General features: G+C 40.8%; 1 protein-coding gene across 3 annotated transcripts; it reads left to right on the top strand.

Annotated features, from left to right (window-relative positions):
• Positions 1-667: 667 nt before the first annotated feature.
• On the top strand, positions 668-20,847 carry wu:fb63a08 (uncharacterized). 3 transcript variants are annotated; one of them, XM_068738105.1, is made up of 46 exons: positions 668-822; positions 1,009-1,061; positions 1,232-1,297; positions 1,993-2,216; positions 2,316-2,388; positions 2,569-2,966; positions 3,437-4,001; positions 4,150-4,346; positions 4,440-4,829; positions 5,128-5,420; positions 5,700-5,965; positions 6,870-6,938; positions 7,052-7,189; positions 7,287-7,543; positions 7,656-7,740; positions 7,892-7,963; positions 8,162-8,296; positions 8,418-8,674; positions 8,800-8,884; positions 8,985-9,230; positions 9,350-9,487; positions 10,051-10,307; positions 10,432-10,516; positions 10,617-10,862; positions 10,982-11,119; positions 11,683-11,939; positions 12,064-12,148; positions 12,249-12,494; positions 12,614-12,751; positions 13,315-13,571; positions 13,696-13,780; positions 13,881-14,126; positions 14,246-14,383; positions 14,947-15,203; positions 15,328-15,412; positions 15,513-15,758; positions 15,878-16,015; positions 16,579-16,835; positions 16,994-17,078; positions 17,176-17,313; positions 17,410-17,580; positions 17,745-17,953; positions 18,106-18,262; positions 18,360-18,748; positions 19,678-19,807; positions 19,993-20,847. In XM_068738105.1, the coding sequence occupies exons 1-46, from the start codon at positions 746-748 to the stop codon at positions 20,133-20,135; spliced, it is 8,667 nt and encodes a 2,888-aa protein (XP_068594206.1). In that variant the 5' UTR covers positions 668-745; the 3' UTR covers positions 20,136-20,847. The 3 variants fall into 3 exon arrangements, with proteins under 3 accessions (XP_068594206.1, XP_068594203.1, XP_068594204.1); XM_068738102.1 differs by having other exon boundaries at positions 671-822; positions 17,176-17,580; XM_068738103.1 differs by lacking the exon at positions 6,870-6,938 and having other exon boundaries at positions 671-822; positions 17,176-17,580.
• Positions 20,848-23,256: the final 2,409 nt, after the last annotated feature.

The raw sequence follows: 23,256 nt of genomic DNA on the forward strand, positions 1-23,256 counted from the left end.
TCCAAGACCATGGATTGCATAAGTTGACACTCTTCATGGGTCATCTTTTCTCTTATCTTTGCCAAGTGTGTGATGCTTAGCTTTGATTTGCAAAAGAAAATGATCTTGTCATCCTTTTACTGCATGATTGTCTGAACAGAACACATTATCAAATACCTTTGAAAGTTAGTTGAGTAATCTCTTTACATGTTCAAAGCTAAATCTTTAATAATGAAACAGGGATTTTTTTTTTACCCTGTACAATGCTTCAATAGTTGTAGATTGCAGACTTTACCTTTACCATTTCACTTTTCATCATTCATCAAATTTTTACCAGTAAATATGGCAAACAATTGCTGTATTGACAAACCAATTCACTCGTTATTAAGTATGAACCCTGACCTTGCCTATCACTATTTACTGTAACTGTGTCAGCTGCTGATGTCACTCTTGGAATATTCCTACGCCACAGTCCAACCCCTTATTGTCTTCCTGTCCACCAGTCCTCGCTCTCCACCCACTGCTGAGGTTACCTGCTGAGGTGGGGGGTGGACGTGGCCTTTAATGCTTAAAAACACGCCTTCTGTTCTGAGGAGGACTCAATAGGGCCAACACCTCTGTGTGCTAGCAGTTAAAGGGTCACATAAGCTGCGTTTCCACACAGGGGCACAACAGTTACTGCTCATCGTTCATTCTTCAACTCATCAAACAGAGAGAGTATTAGAGACGGGAGAGGAGCTGAGACGCTGCCGTTAAAGGATCAGCCATGCTTGGAGGCATCCCCACAAATTTGTTAGTCACAGTGACTCTACTCTTTGTAACTCAGACAGGGACTCAGTGCAGGTGGGTGTCAAGATAATTCAGCTTTCAACTGTCAAATTTTAGCTGATGTGTTACTTGAAATATTGTTATACTGATGATATTTATTTCATAATGTGAATCTGGAATCATCGTTTTGTTTTTAGGGCAATAAGATGTTTTATCAATTATTGGCAAAAAATAAAAGGAATCATTGTTTTCCTATTTCAGGGCGGAAATTGACTTTTCATTAGTTACTTTACCAGATTGGAGGACAAATTCAGGTATGACGTTTCACAATTACTAAGACTTGTAGATACTCCATAAGCACTACAATTTCTTGAATACAAATGTTTCACAACAACAAGGATTAAATAAACAGACATAAACAGACAGAGATACATGCATACTGTACATAATACAATATTTAACCCATTATTTTTTCCTTTCATAGAATATGTTACACAGTGTTTCTACGACAGACACAACCATCTGATTTGTGACTGGAACCAACAATCAGGTACAGAAGATTAATGCATAACATCACAGCAATTGATTTCATTAATTAAATCTAATAATAAAATTGAAAGCCAAATGTGTTTTTTTAAAGTCATCAAGATAGGTTACAGTACAGTTCAGATAGATTTCGCTTTGACACCAAGAGATAACTTGATTGTAGTAAACTTTAATTTTGTCCCAACCCTTCGGAGGGGATTTGGAACATCGGTCCACAGTTCTGTTTTAATCTACAGACAGGCTGTGCCTCGCCGCGTATCACAAACTGATCTGAGGCAGGCTAATAATGTTTTATAGTCTGATGCTCTCCCAGGGGCAATTGAAGTAGAGGGCCTGCACTAAAGGCTTAAATTTAGCACAAAACACTTTAAACGGCAATTTTGCATTTTACGATGATTGCACCACAACAGATGTGCTTCTTGTTTTACTGCAATAACAAAGAAGAGGGAATGGTTTGCTATTTCTGATGTGATTAAAATTATGATGCAACATAAAAGCTCATTCCTAACCTGCGTAGTTAAAAATATATTTCACCGTTTATATTGTGTGATTTAAAAAGAAGCGGGGTGGTCATTGTCATTGAATTTGTACCAAAAGTGTTACATTGGACCCATTTAAAAAATGACTTTGGTCGCTTTTTATTATGTGGATGAAAGCATTTAGTGTATTACAATTTCTTACTGTTCTTTTCACCTACAGACGATGGCGTAGGGACTGTTTTAGAGAGTGGCCCACTGAGGCTGGAGGGCGAGGCCTGTCTAGAGTTTTGGTACTTATCCCCAGCTGCAACTAATGGGACAGAACTTCGTGCTCTGCTGAAGAGCAGCATTGGTCTCACAGAAATCTGGACCTTGCCTGCCCTTCCCAGGGATGCTTGGAGACAAGTGTTTGTTCCCTTGGACGTCATCAAACCAGGGACTCGGGTAAAATAGACAACAACCACATACCTATAATTAAACTGTATTGGGGAATTAAAATATAACATTGTTTATATTCAAATCGATAATCTGCTTTTACATCAGGTCGTAGTCGAAGCAGTGTCCATGGAGGGACAGTTCACATTTAACCAGATGGGTGTAAGGAGAGGCTCATGTGGTAAATATTTGTTTGCTCTTCTTTTACTATATTAAGAACAATTCGTTCAATTAAATATCATTACTGTCGTAACACTTATCAGGGAAACTGCAAAATGTAATATTTCACAAAATCAGTGTTACTAATCAGTTATTAATAGCCATTCCTAAGTGATAGTTTACTCAGTCACATTCCCCACAGGACCCCAGTGTGAATCTGACACAGAGTTATGGACAGATGAGTCCACCCGCTGCCTCTGTCCTGGTGGCCAGCTTTCTTGCTTTCCCTCTCAGTGCCCTAAGGGCCAAATCTGCGGTCCTCAAATAGGAGGATCCAGTGGGATTTCCGCCTCTGGGACTTGCACCATACACAGTCACACAGACTGCAGCACTTTTGATGGAGAGGTGCTCCGCTTCATGGCACCCTGCACCTACACGCTGGCTAAGACCTGCTCAGCCTCTGAGGCCATGCCCATGTTCACTGTGGAAGTGGTCAATGAGCACAACTGGAACTCATCTCTGCCGACTGTTCAGCAGGTCATTGTGGACATAGGGAACTTCAGAGTGACCCTGCTGAAAAGGCAGACACACCGGGTTGTGGTGAGTCACTCTAAAAAGGGGATAGAAATTTAGGAAGACAGCGATCCATTTCTGATGCCTATAATATCTGCCAATACATTATATGAAAAATTCTAAAATATCATGGTCTATTACAAAGGGAGGCTAGTTTTCTCTTGTGTTTATACAACAATAGTTCTGAGCATAAACGTCCAAATAAGAAGTTTTTTTAGATTCTGCTTTAGAAACCACAACCATGCTGTCTTTAACACATTTTTGACACTGGTTTATGTTCAGTTTACTCAGCTAAGCTGTTTATCCGATTGACAACCCACATTGAGTGTCGACAATGAGTATTTTTTTATCATAATGTCCTGGACTTATCTGCCTTATCAATTCCCAAAGATATAACTATCTCCAGAGTGCTGCTTTTGTGCATACTGTCTTGTACAGTAAATCCATGTTGCGGATGACAGTCAGTAAGGATGTCTAAAACTGACACTGTTCTTCAGGTTAATGGGGTCTGGAAGAAGCTTCCACTGAGACTCGGCAGTGGCACTGTCAACATCAAGAGCAACCCCGCTGCTGTTGAACTGGGCACCAGTTTTGGTCTTTCGGTCTCATTCGACAACGCTGGTGCCATCCATGTCAATCTGCCGTCCACTTACTCTGACAAAGTCTGTGGCTTGTGCGGAAACTATAACCACGTCAGAGGAGACGACTTCAGAAAGCCCGATGGAACGACTGCCCAAGATGCTACAGCTTTGGCTGAGAGCTGGCAATCTGGGCAAGCCATCTCCTCCTGTGAAACCATTCTATTACCTCATCAGTGTGACCCACTGGAGATAGCCGAGTATGCCAGTGAGCTGTACTGTGGAGGCCTCCTCTCTAGCACTGGGCCCTTTGCTGGCTGCCTATCAGTTCTGGGGGCAGAGAGCTACTTCAGGGGCTGTGTGGTCGGCATGTGCTCTGCCCACGGTGACCCAGCGGTACTATGTGAGGCATTACAGGTGTACGCTAATATCTGCCAGGAGGCTGGAATCTCCATACCCATATGGAGGAACTCTACATTCTGCCGTATGTAGCTTTATTGCTTCCTGCTTTTATTTCTTTGCCCAATGTCATTAAAATATGGAAAATAGTGGCAAATGATGAATGTAATAATACAATTACAGGTAAGTTCATGCCCTTTGATCTTTCCACCCTTCTCTTGCACTCCTCTCAGCCCTACAGTGTGGTGAGAACAGCCACTATAACTCATGTGCCGATGGCTGTCCGGAAGTATGCTCCAGTTTGGATATAGTCGGCTCCTGTGAAAGCTGTGAGGAAAGATGCGAGTGCGACTCCGGCTTAAAGCTCAGTGGGGGAAAGTGTGTCCCAGCAGAGGACTGTGGGTGCTGGTACAATGGAAATCACTATGAGGTAAGTGAGTTCGATGAGCGGATAACAATTTTATATTCACCTCTTCACTTCCACAGCGCTGAAATGTATAACACAACTCCCTTTTGCCTGCAGAAAGGAGCAACGTTCTCGAAGGGAGAGTGTGAGCAACGGTGTCAGTGCATGGGCAATAATGACATGCAATGCACCTCAATGCAATGCGCAGACAACGAGGTTTGCAAGGTCAAGGGTGGGGTGAAAGGCTGCTTTCCTTTCAAACCTGCCACCTGCAGCGTGTATGGTGATCCACACTATATCACCTTTGACGGGATGGCATATGACTTTCAAGGGGGCTGCAGTTACACGCTGACTACCACGTGCTCAGAAGAAAGCTCAGTCCAGTTCACTGTGATTGGACACAACATGCACTCCGCCCTTCAGAACTTCACCCGATCCAAGCTTGAAGCTGTGGCTCTTCAGGTTGATGATCTAAACCTCACCCTGAATCAGAGTGGAGAGGTCTATGTAAGCATGAAAACTCTTGTAGTTACACGACATATCAAACAATCTCACCTCTTTTATAGCATGTGAATCAGAGGCTGTTTTGCACATGTTCCAGTTCATACAAATTAGTCACCTGAAAGTGGCCAGTTTATTGGATCCAGAGTGTTATTGTTCTGTATTATCTACTGTAATTCATTAATGACTGAGGCTAATGACCTTAGTATCAGAACACCCATGTTTATAGGGGTCAGTTATTACTCTGTGTCGGGTCATTGGGGGAAGTAACTTGTTTGTCGTCTGGGATTGTCCTCTTTTAAAGGTGAATAATAGCCCTGTCCAACTCCCCTATTCCACCAATGGTACATACGGCTCAGTATGGGTCTACCTGAAGAAAAACTATATTATCCTGGAGACAACCTTTGGCCTCAGAATGATGATAGATGCACGGAACAGACTCTTCCTTCAGGTGGATGAGCGCTACAAGTATGAACTGTGTGGGCTGTGTGGCACCTACTCTGAACGCCAGGACGATGACTTCATAGCACCAGGAGGCCAAAATGCTACTGGGCCATTTGAGTTTGGTGAAAGCTGGAAGGTGCCAGGCAATAATGAGTAAGCTATTCTACTATAAAGGATAACATTATACCTGCTAAACATCAGCATGTTAGCATTATCAATGCGAGCATGTTAGCATACTGATGATAGCATTTGGCACAACCTGGTAAACATTTATTTTCATTTATGCTTTTAAAACCATTTGATCAATAAATAATTAAGTATTAATGCATAGATTATTACACATTAATAAACCTTATTATGTTTTATTCTGAAGTGAAACAATACATTCAAATGTCTAGATGTTTATTTCATTGTCTAAACTTTTTCCTCCAGTTGTATTTCCCATCCAAATGATCCCAGACTCTGTGATGATGATGAGGAGGATGAAGCCTACAATGAGTGTTTCACCTTACTAGGGGACGCCTTCAAATCCTGCCATGAACTCATTCACCCAAACATCTACCTCAATAGTTGTGTGTATGACTACTGCGCCACCAATGGTGACCAACACACCCTATGTGAATCTCTCAAGTCCTACGCAGCAGCATGCCAGGTTGCAGGAGTGGAGCTGCCCCACTGGCAGACAAACACAGCCTGTGGTGAGTGTTTGAGTCAGACATGGAGATGATGATGATGATGATGATGATGACTGTGTGGCTACTCTGTAAATATGTGTGATATTTTGTTATGACTAAATTAATAGAATGTTTTTACAGAATAAAATGTGTTGATCTATTGGCACTAAAGGTCATAACATCTATTGCTGTAAAAACATCAGGTTTTACAAGAGTACATTTGAACACATCATGATGGGGTTATAATTTACCTTTGCCCAATATCCCTTTTTTACTGAGTGTCTGATGAAGTTAGTTTTTTTAAGCTTTTTCTTCCACGGCACCCATGGCTTGCAGTTCAGACAAATTGCAAGGTTTATGTCTTCTTCACCCGCACATAAGAACTTCCACACCGACGACATCTTGTGTGGGTGTTTGTGACTGTGACATTACTCTCTGCGCCGTTGTGTGCCACCATCAAACTGTCAAGCCAATTGAAACCATCCGGTTTCAATGGGCTTATGATCAATTGGTGCAACTCTAGCTGCTGTTTTTCATTGTTTAGATTATGACACATGCCCATTGCATCAACAAACTAGGCAACTACCTAGAGCCCTGCCTGAGCCAATCATTGTTTTGTTTCAGTGATTCGTCATTGATATAAGTAGGAATGTGAATTTTCTTTGCTCAGCTTTTCTTTTTTATATTTCTTGTTTACCGGATAGCATTAATCGGTCAAAACATTTTTTGTTGGTTAATGGTTAACCAGTTAACTATTAGCATTCCAACATATAAGCAAAGTTTTAGAAAGCACATGGTTATCTGATGGGGTTGCCTAACTCAATATATCTCCTAGGGTGCCAAAAAGGCTAAAATGGTGAACTCATTTCCTTTTTTTTTTTTTTGTTTGTTTGTTTGGCTTTTTCTTTTGTCATTGTCCCCATTTCAGCTGACCCCCCAACCACTGCAACTCTTCCAACACGTCCAACTCCTCCCTCTACAACATCAGATCAGACTCGTAAGGGCACTCAGGGTTGGAAAAGGTTTATCTGTAACTGGTTTGTATTATCAGTGGCATAATACAGCTCATAATACTTATCATTTCCATTGTGTTTATATGATTTTTCATAGTCTGTCCCATAAACTGTGACTTTGAAACAAATCTGTGTGGGTGGGAGCAACTCGTACAGGACAGTTTTGATTGGAAAAGACATTCAGGACCCACCCCATCAAGCTTAACTGGACCAAACCAAGACCACACTACTGGAGGTACACCCAATGTCAGGCTACACTATCACATATGTTGTGTTGTTGCATTGGCATTTCATCATTCATGTTTAATGTGCTATTTTTCAACTTTCTCCAGCTGGTTTCTACATGTATATTGAGGGAAATAATGTATCCCATGGAGATTCAGCTCGTCTGTGGAGCTCAATGTGCCATTATAATGGCCCACTCTGCCTGAACTTCTGGTACCATATGTATGGTTCAGCCACAGCCATGGCCCTTAATATCTACCTGCTGAAAGACAATAAAGCTACCAAGCTCTGGGTCATGATGAACAACCAGGGACCAGAATGGCATGCAGGAATTGTTGACATTGAAGTGTCTGGTCCATTCCAAGTACGTCTGACACTATATGAAGACAATATATATATATATATATAAATATAAATATAAAAGATGACCTTATTATATACAAAGAAACTTTATACTTTACTACTACCTCTTTCAGATCATAGTTGAGGGAATTCGAGGATCTAATGCTCTATCAGATGTGGCCATCGATGACATTTCCATCCACTTTGGCTCATGCTCAGGTACATTCACCTCTAACTAAAAAGAAGAACAAAACATTCTAAATTTGATTAATGATATAATAATATAATCCAATGGTGCAAATAAATCAATAAATCATGGCCATAACAGATATCTCATGGTTTAAACAACATCAATAATGACGTTCTTTAGGTAGCTTCCCTGGCCTGATCCGTGGAACTGAGACTCCATCCACAACTGCGAAAGTCCTCCCCTCACTCCCAAGTAAGTGCACAGGAAGCTATATTTTATGGGCCACTTGTTTCTCCATCAAAAAGCTGAAGTGTGGTTACAAATTAACATTTATGTCAAGTGACTAGTGCAATTTCTCATGGTAACTCAAGTTAAAGATTGTCTAAATTTTTAGGAAGTTGCACAAGGGCCTCAACATTTAGTTCATGTTTGCAAATGTTTCCCTTTTAGTCTGCAAAATAGACTGTAGCTTCAACAGCAACCTTTGTAGCTGGAATCAGATGGTGACGGATGCTTTTGACTGGACATGGCAAAGTGGTTCCACCCCAACCTTGATGACTGGGCCATCTGCTGGTCACACTGGTGGTAATATACTCTTTCTCTAATATTCTAAATGGTGACAAATAATTTACAGAGGGAAGGAAAATCTATATCTCACAATATAAAGTGTATTGACAATTTGTGTCATTTTATTTCTGTTTTCTAGATGGTCACTATCTTTACATTGAGGCCAGCAGTGTGACACATGGAGACACAGCTCGTCTCATCAGCTCTGAGTGTTCTGACTCTGGACCTCAGTGTCTGCAGTTCTGGTACCATATGTATGGCTCAGCAGATACAATGGGCCTCCATGTTTACCTGCTCCAGAACAGATTAGCTGATGCTGTTTTTTGGAAGAGAAATGACCAAGGAAATATGTGGCAACTGGCTCAGGTGGACATCACAACAACTGGAGCTTTCCAGGTTAGACACCTTCCACCAGGCACTGATGATTAGATGATTTAAAGATCGTTAGTCAATTATGTTGTAATGATAAAATATTAACTATAAGAGAGATCTTAACAAATATTTTCCCCCCCTAACTTAAGATCATCATTGAGGGGCGTAGAGGCTCCAACGAAGAGTCTGATGTGGCAATAGATGATGTAAAGCTTTATCGTGGCCGATGCTCTGGTAAGTACCACTAAACCCTAAAAAACATTTATCTTAAGGCTCTGTAGCTTGATAATGTTTGAAATATTTGCAGGTATTAACCTTTCTGAAACTGTTGCAGATGTGAGTGGTGTTGTGACAACAAGTCCTCCTAAACTTGATGGAAACACAACTCCTCCAATTGTCCCAGAGCCAACCACTGCAGCTCCACAGCCTCCTGTGGTCAATGTTACTGCTCAGCTCCCCAATACAGCTCAGCCCCCTGCAGAAAATGTCACCAGACCTCCAACAGTGGAAGCACAAACTGACTTCATTAATGGGGAAAATGTTACTGATGCTCCAGATAACAGACCACCACCACACTCAGGTACAGTGCTAACCACAGCAGCACTTTTAGACAGCTGGTTTTGGGACCTTCACAGTTTATTTTTTCTACATCCAGTTTTTGTGATTTCCTGTAATCTAGTGTCTGACTTTTGTTCCCAGTATGCCAACTCAACTGCAATTTTGAACAAGATCTATGTCAGTGGAATCAACTTCTTACTGATGTTTTTGATTGGACAAGATATAGTGGCTCCACTCCTACTATGATGACTGGGCCTTCTTCAGATCACACCACGGGAGGTAATTAAAGATATAATAAATAAAGACGCCCAGCAAAGTTGGTAGAACTGTCAGCACACTCTTCGCAAGTTTGACATCTGCCACAGTCACACTTATAACTAGCAAAAAAAACAATTGTTGGTCGTTGAAGTAGTTCTTACTTGTCAAACCACAATGGCAGGCTGTCTGAACTGATGTACTGTATTTTATCTAGATAATATATTTCCTTTAGGATGTACCAGTAAAGTTGCTCATGAATGAAATCATTTTTTTGTCTTTCACTATTATAAAGACATTTGCATTGTCAACATTTAGCAACCAGTTTTAGCTGCAACATGACATGCCTTGAAGTTATAACAGGGTTTCCACCAGAAAACTTGTTCTCGGAGGAGTGGTTTGTCACTAGAATGCAAACGCTGGTCCACCTTAAAAGTCAGCCCACCTTAAGTGCGCCGAAGCTGAAGTTGTCACGGGGCGCCAGACTTGTACTACACTGGCAGAAACCTTGTATAACATTATCTAAAAAAACTTTAAAATATGCTGTACATTACTTTAACTCACCTACCTCTTATGTCCTTACCCAGATGGACACTATCTTTACATCGAAGCCAACAGCGCATCAAATGGAGACACAGCTCGTCTCATCAGCTCTGAGTGTTCTGACTCTGGACCACAGTGTCTGCAGTTCTGGTACCATATGTATGGCTCAGCAGATACAATGGGCCTCCATGTCTACTTGTTCCAGGACAGATTAGCCAATGCTGTTTGGTGGAAAAGAAATGACCAAGGAAATATGTGGCAACTGGCACAGGTGGACATCACAACAACTGGAGCTTTCCAGGTTAGACACCTTCCACCAGACACTGATGATTAGATGATTTAAAGATCGTTAGTCAATTATGTTGTAATGATAAAATATTAACTATAAGAGAGATCTTAACAAATATTTTCCCCCCTAACTTAAGATCATCATTGAGGGGCGTAGAGGCTCCAACGAAGAGTCTGATGTGGCAATAGATGATGTAAAGCTTCATCGTGGCCGATGCTCTGGTAAGTACCACTAAACCCTAAAAAACATTTATCTTAAGGCTGTGTAGCTTGATAATGTTTGAAATATTTGCAGGTATTAACCTTTCTGAAACTGTTGCAGATGTGAGTGGTGTTGTGACAACAAGTCCTCCTAAACTTGATGGAAACACAACTCCTCCAATTGTCCCAGAGCCAACCACTGCAGCTCCACAGCCTCCTGTGGTCAATGTTACTGCTCAGCTCCCCAATACAGCTCAGCCCCCTGCAGCAAATGTCACCAGACCTCCAACAGTGGAAGCACAAACTGACTTCATTAATGGGGAAAATGTTACTGATGCTCCAGATAATAGACCACCACCACACTCAGGTACAGTGCTAACCAGAGCAGCACTTTTAGACAGCTGGTTTTGGGACCTTCACAGTTTATTTTTTCTACATCCAGTTTTTGTGATTTCCTGTAATCTAGTGTCTGACTTTTGTTCCCAGTATGCCAACTCAACTGCAATTTTGAACAAGATCTATGTCAGTGGAATCAACTTCTTACTGATGTTTTTGATTGGACAAGATATAGTGGCTCCACTCCTACTATGATGACTGGGCCTTCTTCAGATCACACCACGGGAGGTAATTAAAGATATAATAAATAAAGACGCCCAGCAAAGTTGGTAGAACTGTCAGCACACTCTTCGCAAGTTTGACATCTGCCACAGTCACACTTATAACTAGCAAAAAAAACAATTGTTGGTCGTTGAAGTAGTTCTTACTTGTCAAACCACAATGGCAGGCTGTCTGAACTGATGTACTGTATTTTATCTAGATAATATATTTCCTTTAGGATGTACCAGTAAAGTTGCTCATGAATGAAATCATTTTTTTGTCTTTCACTATTATAAAGACATTTGCATTGTCAACATTTAGCAACCAGTTTTAGCTGCAACATGACATGCCTTGAAGTTATAACAGGGTTTCCACCAGAAAACTTGTTCTCGGAGGAGTGGTTTGTCACTAGAATGCAAACGCTGGTCCACCTTAAAAGTCAGCCCACCTTAAGTGCGCCGAAGCTGAAGTTGTCACGGGGCGCCAGACTTGTACTACACTGGCAGAAACCTTGTATAACATTATCTAAAAAAACTTTAAAATATGCTGTACATTACTTTAACTCACCTACCTCTTATGTCCTTACCCAGATGGACACTATCTTTACATCGAAGCCAACAGCGCATCAAATGGAGACACAGCTCGTCTCATCAGCTCTGAGTGTTCTGACTCTGGACCACAGTGTCTGCAGTTCTGGTACCATATGTACGGCTCAGCAGATACAATGGGCCTCCATGTCTACTTGTTCCAGGACAGATTAGCCAATGCTGTTTGGTGGAAAAGAAATGACCAAGGAAATATGTGGCAACTGGCACAGGTGGACATCACAACAACTGGAGCTTTCCAGGTTAGACACCTTCCACCAGACACTGATGATTAGATGATTTAAAGATCGTTAGTCAATTATGTTGTAATGATAAAATATTAACTATAAGAGAGATCTTAACAAATATTTTCCCCCCTAACTTAAGATCATCATTGAGGGGCGTAGAGGCTCCAACGAAGAGTCTGATGTGGCAATAGATGATGTAAAGCTTTATCGTGGCCGATGCTCTGGTAAGTACCACTAAACCCTAAAAAACATTTATCTTAAGGCTGTGTAGCTTGATAATGTTTGAAATATTTGCAGGTATTAACCTTTCTGAAACTGTTGCAGATGTGAGTGGTGTTGTGACAACAAGTCCTCCTAAACTTGATGGAAACACAACTCCTCCAATTGTCCCAGAGCCAACCACTGCAGCTCCACAGCCTCCTGTGGTCAATGTTACTGCTCAGCTCCCCAATACAGCTCAGCCCCCTGCAGCAAATGTCACCAGACCTCCAACAGTGGAAGCACAAACTGACTTCATTAATGGGGAAAATGTTACTGATGCTCCAGATAATAGACCACCACCACACTCAGGTACAGTGCTAACCAGAGCAGCACTTTTAGACAGCTGGTTTTGGGACCTTCACAGTTTATTTTTTCTACATCCAGTTTTTGTGATTTCCTGTAATCTAGTGTCTGACTTTTGTTCCCAGTATGCCAACTCAACTGCAATTTTGAACAAGATCTATGTCAGTGGAATCAACTTCTTACTGATGTTTTTGATTGGACAAGATATAGTGGCTCCACTCCTACTATGATGACTGGGCCTTCTTCAGATCACACCACGGGAGGTAATTAAAGATATAATAAATAAAGACGCCCAGCAAAGTTGGTAGAACTGTCAGCACACTCTTCGCAAGTTTGACATCTGCCACAGTCACACTTATAACTAGCAAAAAAAACAATTGTTGGTCGTTGAAGTAGTTCTTACTTGTCAAACCACAATGGCAGGCTGTCTGAACTGATGTACTGTATTTTATCTAGATAATATATTTCCTTTAGGATGTACCAGTAAAGTTGCTCATGAATGAAATCATTTTTTTGTCTTTCACTATTATAAAGACATTTGCATTGTCAACATTTAGCAACCAGTTTTAGCTGCAACATGACATGCCTTGAAGTTATAACAGGGTTTCCACCAGAAAACTTGTTCTCGGAGGAGTGGTTTGTCACTAGAATGCAAACGCTGGTCCACCTTAAAAGTCAGCCCACCTTAAGTGCGCCGAAGCTGAAGTTGTCACGGGGCGCCAGACTTGTACTACACTGGCAGAAACCTTGTATAACATTATCTAAAAAAACTTTAAAATATGCTGTACATTACTTTAACTCACCTACCTCTTATGTCCTTACCCAGATGGACACTATCTTTACATCGAAGCCAACAGCGCATCAAATGGAGACACAGCTCGTCTCATCAGCTCTGAGTGTTCTGACTCTGGACCACAGTGTCTGCAGTTCTGGTACCATATGTACGGCTCAGCAGATACAATGGGCCTCCATGTCTACTTGTTCCAGGACAGATTAGCCAATGCTGTTTGGTGGAAAAGAAATGACCAAGGAAATATGTGGCAACTGGCACAGGTGGACATCACAACAACTGGAGCTTTCCAGGTTAGACACCTTCCACCAGACACTGATGATTAGATGATTTAAAGATCGTTAGTCAATTATGTTGTAATGATAAAATATTAACTATAAGAGAGATCTTAACAAATATTTTCCCCCCTAACTTAAGATCATCATTGAGGGGCGTAGAGGCTCCAACGAAGAGTCTGATGTGGCAATAGATGATGTAAAGCTTTATCGTGGCCGATGCTCTGGTAAGTACCACTAAACCCTAAAAAACATTTATCTTAAGGCTGTGTAGCTTGATAATGTTTGAAATATTTGCAGGTATTAACCTTTCTGAAACTGTTGCAGATGTGAGTGGTGTTGTGACAACAAGTCCTCCTAAACTTGATGGAAACACAACTCCTCCAATTGTCCCAGAGCCAACCACTGCAGCTCCACAGCCTCCTGTGGTCAATGTTACTGCTCAGCTCCCCAATACAGCTCAGCCCCCTGCAGCAAATGTCACCAGACCTCCAACAGTGGAAGCACAAACTGACTTCATTAATGGGGAAAATGTTACTGATGCTCCAGATAATAGACCACCACCACACTCAGGTACAGTGCTAACCAGAGCAGCACTTTTAGACAGCTGGTTTTGGGACCTTCACAGTTTATTTTTTCTACATCCAGTTTTTGTGATTTCCTGTAATCTAGTGTCTGACTTTTGTTCCCAGTATGCCAACTCAACTGCAATTTTGAACAAGATCTATGTCAGTGGAATCAACTTCTTACTGATGTTTTTGATTGGACAAGATATAGTGGCTCCACTCCTACTATGATGACTGGGCCTTCTTCAGATCACACCACGGGAGGTAATTAAAGATATAATAAATAAAGACGCCCAGCAAAGTTGGTAGAACTGTCAGCACACTCTTCGCAAGTTTGACATCTGCCACAGTCACACTTATAACTAGCAAAAAAAACAATTGTTGGTCGTTGAAGTAGTTCTTACTTGTCAAACCACAATGGCAGGCTGTCTGAACTGATGTACTGTATTTTATCTAGATAATATATTTCCTTTAGGATGTACCAGTAAAGTTGCTCATGAATGAAATCATTTTTTTGTCTTTCACTATTATAAAGACATTTGCATTGTCAACATTTAGCAACCAGTTTTAGCTGCAACATGACATGCCTTGAAGTTATAACAGGGTTTCCACCAGAAAACTTGTTCTCGGAGGAGTGGTTTGTCACTAGAATGCAAACGCTGGTCCACCTTAAAAGTCAGCCCACCTTAAGTGCGCCGAAGCTGAAGTTGTCACGGGGCGCCAGACTTGTACTACACTGGCAGAAACCTTGTATAACATTATCTAAGAAAACTTTAAAATATGCTGTACATTACTTTAACTCACCTACCTCTTATGTCCTTAACCAGATGGACACTATCTTTACATCGAAGCCAACAGTGCATCAAATGGAGACACAGCTCGTCTCATCAGCTCTGAGTGTTCTGACTCTGGACCTCAGTGTCTGCAGTTCTGGTACCATATGTATGGCTCAGCAGATACAATGGGCCTCCATGTCTACTTGTTCCAGGACAGATTAGCCGATGCTGTTTGGTGGAAAAGAAATGACCAAGGAAATATGTGGCAACTGGCACAGGTGGACATCACAACAACTGGAGCTTTCCAGGTTAGACACCTTCCACCAGGCACTGATGATTAGATGATTTAAAGATCGTTAGTCAATTATGTTGTAATGATAAAATATTAACTATAAGAGAGATCTTAACAAATATTTTCCCCCCTAACTTAAGATCATCATTGAGGGGCGTAGAGGCTCCAACGAAGAGTCTGATGTGGCAATAGATGATGTAAAGCTTTATCGTGGCCGATGCTCTGGTAAGTACCACTAAACCCTAAAAAACATTTATCTTAAGGCTGTGTAGCTTGATAATGTTTGAAATATTTGCAGGTATTAACCTTTCTGAAACTGTTGCAGATGTGAGTGGTGTTGTGACAACAAGTCCTCCTAAACTTGATGGAAACACAACTCCTCCAATTGTCCCAGAGCCAACCACTGCAGCTCCACAGCCTCCTGTGGTCAATGTTACTGCTCAGCTCCCCAATACAGCTCAGCCCCCTGCAGCAAATGTCACCAGACCTCCAACAGTGGAAGCACAAACTGACTTCATTAATGGGGAAAATGTTACTGATGCTCCAGATAATAGACCACCACCACACTCAGGTACAGTGCTAACCACAGCAGCACTTTTAGACAGCTGGTTTTGGGACCTTCACAGTTTATTTTTTCTACATCCAGTTTTTGTGATTTCCTGTAATCTAGTGTCTGACTTTTGTTCCCAGTATGCCAACTCAACTGCAATTTTGAACAAGATCTATGTCAGTGGAATCAACTTCTTACTGATGTTTTTGATTGGACAAGATATAGTGGCTCCACTCCTACTATGATGACTGGGCCTTCTTCAGATCACACCACGGGAGGTAATTAAAGATATAATAAATAAAGACGCCCAGCAAAGTTGGTAGAACTGTCAGCACACTCTTCGCAAGTTTGACATCTGCCACAGTCACACTTATAACTAGCAAAAAAAACAATTGTTGGTCGTTGAAGTAGTTCTTACTTGTCAAACCACAATGGCAGGCTGTCTGAACTGATGTACTGTATTTTATCTAGATAATATATTTCCTTTAGGATGTACCAGTAAAGTTGCTCATGAATGAAATCATGTTTTTGTCTTTCAGTATTATAAAGACATTTGCATTGTCAACATTTAGCAACTAGTTTTAGCTGCAACATGACATGCCTTGAAGTTATAACAGGGTTTCCACCAGAAAACTTGTTCTCGGAGGAGTGGTTTGTCACTAGAATGCAAACGCTGGTCCACCTTAAAAGTCAGCCCACCTTAAGTGCGCCAAAGCTGAAGTTGTCACGGGGCGCCAGACTTGTACTACACTGGCAGAAACCTTGTATAACATTATCTAAGAAAACTTTAAAATATGCTGTACATTACTTTAACTCACCTACCTCTTATGTCCTTAACCAGATGGACACTATCTTTACATCGAAGCCAACAGTGCATCAAATGGAGACACAGCTCGTCTCATCAGCTCTGAGTGTTCTGACTCTGGACCTCAGTGTCTGCAGTTCTGGTACCATATGTATGGCTCAGCAGATACAATGGGCCTCCATGTTTACCTGCTCCAGAACAGATTAGCTGATGCTGTTTTTTGGAAGAGAAATGACCAAGGAAATATGTGGCAACTGGCTCAGGTGGACATCACAACAACTGGAGCTTTCCAGGTGAAATGTTTCTCCAAACATGTCTAATGTTAGACACTTGTAGTGCAAAACACTATTGGTGTTCTACCTGCAACAGTTAATGAGTGTAAATGGACTTAATGAATCAGTATGCTATAACAGGTATGCTGTGCTTTAGTAACACGTGTACTTCATTTTAGATCATATTTGAGGGCCGAATAGGTTCCAACGATCAGTCTGATGTTGCCATAGATGATGTATCACTTCATCATGGACACTGTACAGGTAACTCTGTCCTCCTACTGACGTTCAATTAAGTTCACACACATCATAACAGACCTAGCTAAACCAACAATCCTTGTTCTCACAACCTTTAATCTAGTTGCAACAGTGGGTCCAACCACAGCTCAACCACAACCTCCAACCACAATTAAACACCAACCCACGACGGCTATCCCACAGCCCACAACAACAGCTGGACCACAACCTACAACAACCAATAAACCACATTCAACAACAGGTAGACCTCAGCCTACAACTGAAACTCAGCCAGAGCTACAAACCTCAGTTAAACCACAACCACCAACCACAGCTCAACCACAACCTTCAACCACAGTTAAACACCAACCCACGACGGCTATCCCACAGCCCACAACAACAGCTGGACCACAACCTTCAACAACCAATCAACCACATTCAACAACAGGTAGACCTCAGCCTACAACTACAGCCACACCGCAATCTACAACAACAGCCAGAACACAACCACCAACTACACACGTACCAAGTAAGTTAGATGTTCTTATTTCTCTATCTAAAACAAAGACTGGGTTTCCTATACTGTGCTTTCTACCTCATATGTTAGATTCCAATGGAAAAGTTCACCCGTATGCTAAGACACTATAAATTGATGACTAATTAAACTCTGTCCCTCCCACTCTGTCTCTCTAGCACCCTCTTGCCCAGAGAACAGTCATTACACCGCTTGTGTCCCACCATGCAGTCCAACCTGTAAACACCTGAATGGCCCACCAGGCTGCAGTGACAATGAGAGTTGTGTGCGGGGATGTGTATGTGATGAAGGCTTTGTGCATGGACTGAGGGCTTGTGTGCCTATCCAACAATGTGGATGCGTGGACAGGAATGGCACCAGACATCATGTGAGTTTCAAAATGACTCTTCATCAATGGCACAAGTCATATATAGTGTCAAATACTTCAGTCTACTTTCTGAAGGCCTGAGCATTATTGGCAAAATTGCGCATATGGACATTGATGTCCTGGCAGTATGATGACTCTCTCTTTCTTGACAGTTCAATGAAGTGTGGTACACCAATCACTGCAGTCAGAAATGTGAATGTGAGAAAGACGACGGCGTGGGGAAGATTGACTGCGATGACGAAAATGAGTGCGATGGAGATGCTGTCTGCCTTCAAAATGAGCAGGAAAATTATTACTGCCAGTCTACAGGTGCTGTAAATGTCAACATTTAACTCTGTGATGTATCTAAACCATGGTGTATCGTGTTCACTCATTCATGAATTGCTCTACACATGTTGCTCCACAGGCTTCGGAGAGTGCACTATCAGGGGAGACCCTGAGTACAGAACATTTGATAAAATGAAGCATGAATTTGACGGTGAGCACTCGTATGTGCTGGTCCAGACCAACAACCTGCCAAATTACCTTCCACATGTTTACATCGAGGGCATCAATACCGTACACGATGACAATGACAGTCAGCATCACGGTGACAGTAGCAGTGAAGAAGACCACAGCCGCAGTGTGAGGGACGAAGACGATGAAGATGATGATGATGAAGATGATGATGAAGATGATGATGATAGCAAACATGATGACGACAGTGATGAGGATAAGGAACACCATAAATTACAAGAGCTTAAGATCAGAGTGTATGATCACACTGTGGTATTCATGAAGAATCGGAGGCTGGTCGTAAGTATCTAGGGCATTTTAACAACACACTGCCTCCATCTCATTTTGCTGTGGCTCCTTTTCAGCTGACATACTATTTGGTTCATGGGATAACATCCTCATATTTTGCCCACCGACAGACATTTGTGAAAGCACTGAGGGAAATAACCAGTGCTCCTTCTCATTTTTTCTGTGAGGTGTTACGACAGCAGTGAGGCGCTAAATTATGCTCTGTCATATGTTATTTCCCTATTGGCACTTTCCACATGTTTGTGTGTGTATATGAGAGCAAGCAAACAAAAAAGAGAGAGCATGTAAAAAAGTTGCAATATTGACAGATTTTTCTCAGGAGTCAGAAGCAGTCTGACACAGGCATGCACACAGTATATTGAATTCAATAGCAGAAGAACACTGGTACTCAAGCTTTAGCATACTCAAGCACTAACACTTTTTAAAATTGTTATAGCATATATTTTATAAATGTTTCCTATGATTATGAATTAAGGCGGGCCCAAATACTCTAAAGCTTTGATAATCAACGTCCAAATCACTATTTGAATGCATCTTTTTTTATTTTATTTTGTATGTGCATCACCCTCAAAATCCCCAACAGCACATGAAATAAGGAATAATGATCCCACATTATTCAATGTGCGTTAATATTCATGATTTTGATATATTCTCAGACCGATATTTTTGTTCCAAAAAAAGGAAAATTCTTGAAGTTCGATTTATGTCCTCATCTCAAATTAGACAATAATAGCAAAGTTGAGTACAATATAAGTTAATAATGACCACAAGTTTGACCATCCCTAAAGACACACAGATAGTATGGGTAAAAATTCATGTTTTGTGAATCCTTGCACACAATCATAGAAGGACTAGATCAGAAGCATTTACTTAAACATGATAAATGTCATTGACTCAAACCCCCTTCTGTCTTCCTCCAGGTGGATGGAAGGAAAACCAAAACTCCTGCCTCACCGACTCCTGGTCTAAACATCTGGAAGCATTCCTCTCGCATCTACCTGAAGACCGACTTTGGCCTCTCAGTGGAGTTTGATGGTCGCAGCAGTGCAGGTAGCTCATCTTCACCTCATTAAACGATAGAATTCACTGTTGTCCTGGGATTTGTAGGATTCATCAACAATATCCTCAAATCTCAACTCATCATTCTATCCCATGTCAACAAATGGGTTATTTTCTCTAGGAGAGAATAATACACTGAATTAAGTAACACTGTATTGTTGATGTTGTTTTCGCAGAGATCATTCTACCACGCTTGTATAAAAGGAAGGTGGGGGGTCTGTGTGGGAACTTTGACGGTTCCAAAGGGAATGACTGGATGAAGCCAGATGGTACCAGGGCCAGGAGCATCGAAGAGTTCGGAGAGAGCTGGAGAGTGTGAATATTAGATGATGTAAGGATGAGACAGGGCACATAAAAATACCCTGTGTAGGCTTTGACCACTAGCAGAAACATCACTGTGGCAGTTAACAAGAAATCAGACAGATTTAATGCTGATTGAATCTTTTCATTAGACAACATATACTCTCCCAAGCTGCCAAACATGACATGGCATAAACATGACCAGTGGCAATGCTGTCCAGCTTTCTTCACCTCCAGCTCTTAAGGACAATAAATACAAGACGATGGAAACTTTTTTCAACTGCTTGTATAGTGAAAGCTCTTAGAGGGCTACACCTATACCCATAGAATCTGGAGTTACAACATGTAACTAACGTTCCATACTGCACTCACATCAATCAGGGATGTTGCGTTGTTTCAAGAATCTTTCAAGTCATTTTTTAAAAAGTAGAAATCTCAAACATCTTTACTTATTCAGGATATCATCTAACTCTGTGGTAATATATCAGACTACTGTTTGTGTCATTGCCACGCAAACAGCTGTGCACATGCTTTATAAAAAATAATGATTATGCATGACTTAATGGGATTATTTATCACTATCCGTTAATGTCAGAAAGACACTCAATGTGCAATAAATGATTATACAAAATGATGCTTGCACTTGCTCATAATGTGTATTGGAATATCAGTGCATTGGTAGTTTTTCTATTGAATCTTCATTTTTCTAATACACATGCACTGTGGTTACATTTGTGTTGCCATTATTCTAGTCTTTTAGTCTTGTGTAGCTACAACTGCATTCTTGACATACAGTCAGATAGTTCTGCTGTAAATTTAAAATAAAAAATATAAAAAGCTCCTGCTGGATCGGGTCATTGTCCTCGGGTGCTTAATTGTAATTTTGTTTTCAGCCAACACACAAACTCAGTTTAGGTTATAAGCAATTAAATTAAACAACATCCTAATATTACATGATGGCGAGAGGTAATTTATCAGTGCTAATTGTACTGACGTCAGTGTGAAAATTATTCACATGGATACTAAGAATAGCAAATTACTAATTCTGTTCTTATCTAGATAAAAATGAGGCTTAATTATGTCAAGGTTTTTATGTAGCCTAAATATTTTGTACGGTCTTGATGAGGTTAAGTGACACAATTATTAGTAAAACTGCTATTTATACAGTAACAAAAGACTTACTGTGGAGAAAAATTGGTTAAAAAATGTCAATTAACCCCTTTTCACTGAGAGAAAATACAAATTAAGACAAAGTTGTAATTCATAAACAAGTATTATTATTTGGAAGAGTCTGCTGGGATCTCCTTTGTCAAACCTGAAGACAGACTGTTCTCTACCTTGTTTACAGCTGTGCTGTGTGTGCAAGTCCACAAGCACAACATCTTTGCAGTCTCGAGTACTACAGCACACAGCAGTACTCCCTCTGTGCTTGCAAATATCAGCAAAACTTTAGCATCCACAGCCTCTGATACATCACCACCAAGCACAACAAACAGTATTAGATCTACACCAGTGGATGTAAGCATGCATAACATTATCTACAGAGTCTGTTTTTCCAGGACCCTGCACAACAAACAGCAGTACTACCTGTATGCTTGCAAAACCAATCCAACTTTACATTGGCTTTGGCTATCAGCCAATAGTACTGCTCTGTCACCAATATTTATTATTAAGCTGTATGCCTCACTGTCAGGCTTGACCTAGAAATTGCTGTTCTCACTTTGTAAAAACAAATAAATACATAGATATAAACATACTGAATTGTTAAAATACTGCGATATCAGATCGCCGTTTTGTCACTAATACCCGATCCAGCGACATGTTTTTTAGTCAGTATATGACACAAAGCAGCAGTACTACATCTACACCATTAGATGGCCTCACAACTTTAGCTTCCAGTCTCCACAGCTGCAGGATGGTCATTATGATCTCTGCTGAAACAATTAAAAAAATGCACATTTGAAAAATGTATTAATTATTTATGTCACTGCTGAAAATGAGAATTTGAAGCTGAAAAGTTTGATATCTTTAATTTTTTGCATCAGGGTCTGAACCATCAATGACCCTTAGAGATTCACTCTGTGTTTCTGACAGAAACCAGTAGCGTCCCATTTTCACCAGCAGATGGGAGCAAATCAGGATTTTTGAACAACAAAAAAGGACTCAGGTTCAGTCAGCACCATGGATTTATGAACTTCACTTAAGCATTTAATAGTTTGACAGGCAAAATACATTGTTATTGGCACCTTTCTTTGTACAAATGCCCAAATTGTGACCATTGACCAAAAAAAACTGTTTTATCCAAATAATGAGGAAAATTGTGTGAGCTTTGGCTAATGTTAGTAAACAACCTTTAAAATACACATCATGCAGTTACAGTTTCATAAAAAAACAATATACAGTAATCACACCTCTGTCTCTCACCTAATCAGTGAGTGTCTTCTCCCTCACTCTTTCTGCCCCAGACCTTTCTCCAGCAGAATCGTGAGGTCTGCACTATGACCATCAGACACATCAAACCCACCTGAGAAAATGTTGATGTTTCAACCAATGGAAGCATCAGTGTGGCTGCAGCTATGCTGTAACAACAGGCTGCACTACTCTTAGAAACAACAATATCATTTGTTGAGTCAGTGCTTTAGGGAAGAAAATCCCATCAAATCTATTAAGAGTTAACTGGATATCGAGGCAATTCTGTTTGGCTGGATCGGGCCTGCAAGTGGTATTCCCACACTTCAAGGGAGAATGATGAGCCAAAAGTTTAATTGGCCTATTTAAACTGCAGGGTTCTGTTAAATTAACTCTGAGACCAAGTGCCCATTTTAGCAGTGGGGCGGTTCAGGAGCCAACCAACAATCCAATACCTAAAGATATACAGTTCAGAAAATATTCACATTTGAGAAGTTAGAATCAGAGGATTTTAAAATGTTTTCTTTATAAAGTACATGTTTCTTATGTACCTTTTTTACTCTGACACATATATCACAACTGACCACTATTCTAAAAACATTGATGGATTAAAAAGGTTTATGTTCAAATTAAAAAGTATCATGCATGTATGCAGGCAATGCGCGGGGGATACAAAAACAGCCTACAGGCATATAACCTATTACTTATTAAAGCGTATGACTCATTTTGCA

The sequence above is a fragment of the Cebidichthys violaceus genome, unplaced genomic scaffold (genome assembly GCF_023349555.1).
Source record: "Cebidichthys violaceus isolate CVI_PGR_0920_01 unplaced genomic scaffold, fCebVio1.0.p SCAF_8, whole genome shotgun sequence".
NCBI classification, from domain to species: Eukaryota; Metazoa; Chordata; class Actinopteri; order Perciformes; family Stichaeidae; genus Cebidichthys; species Cebidichthys violaceus.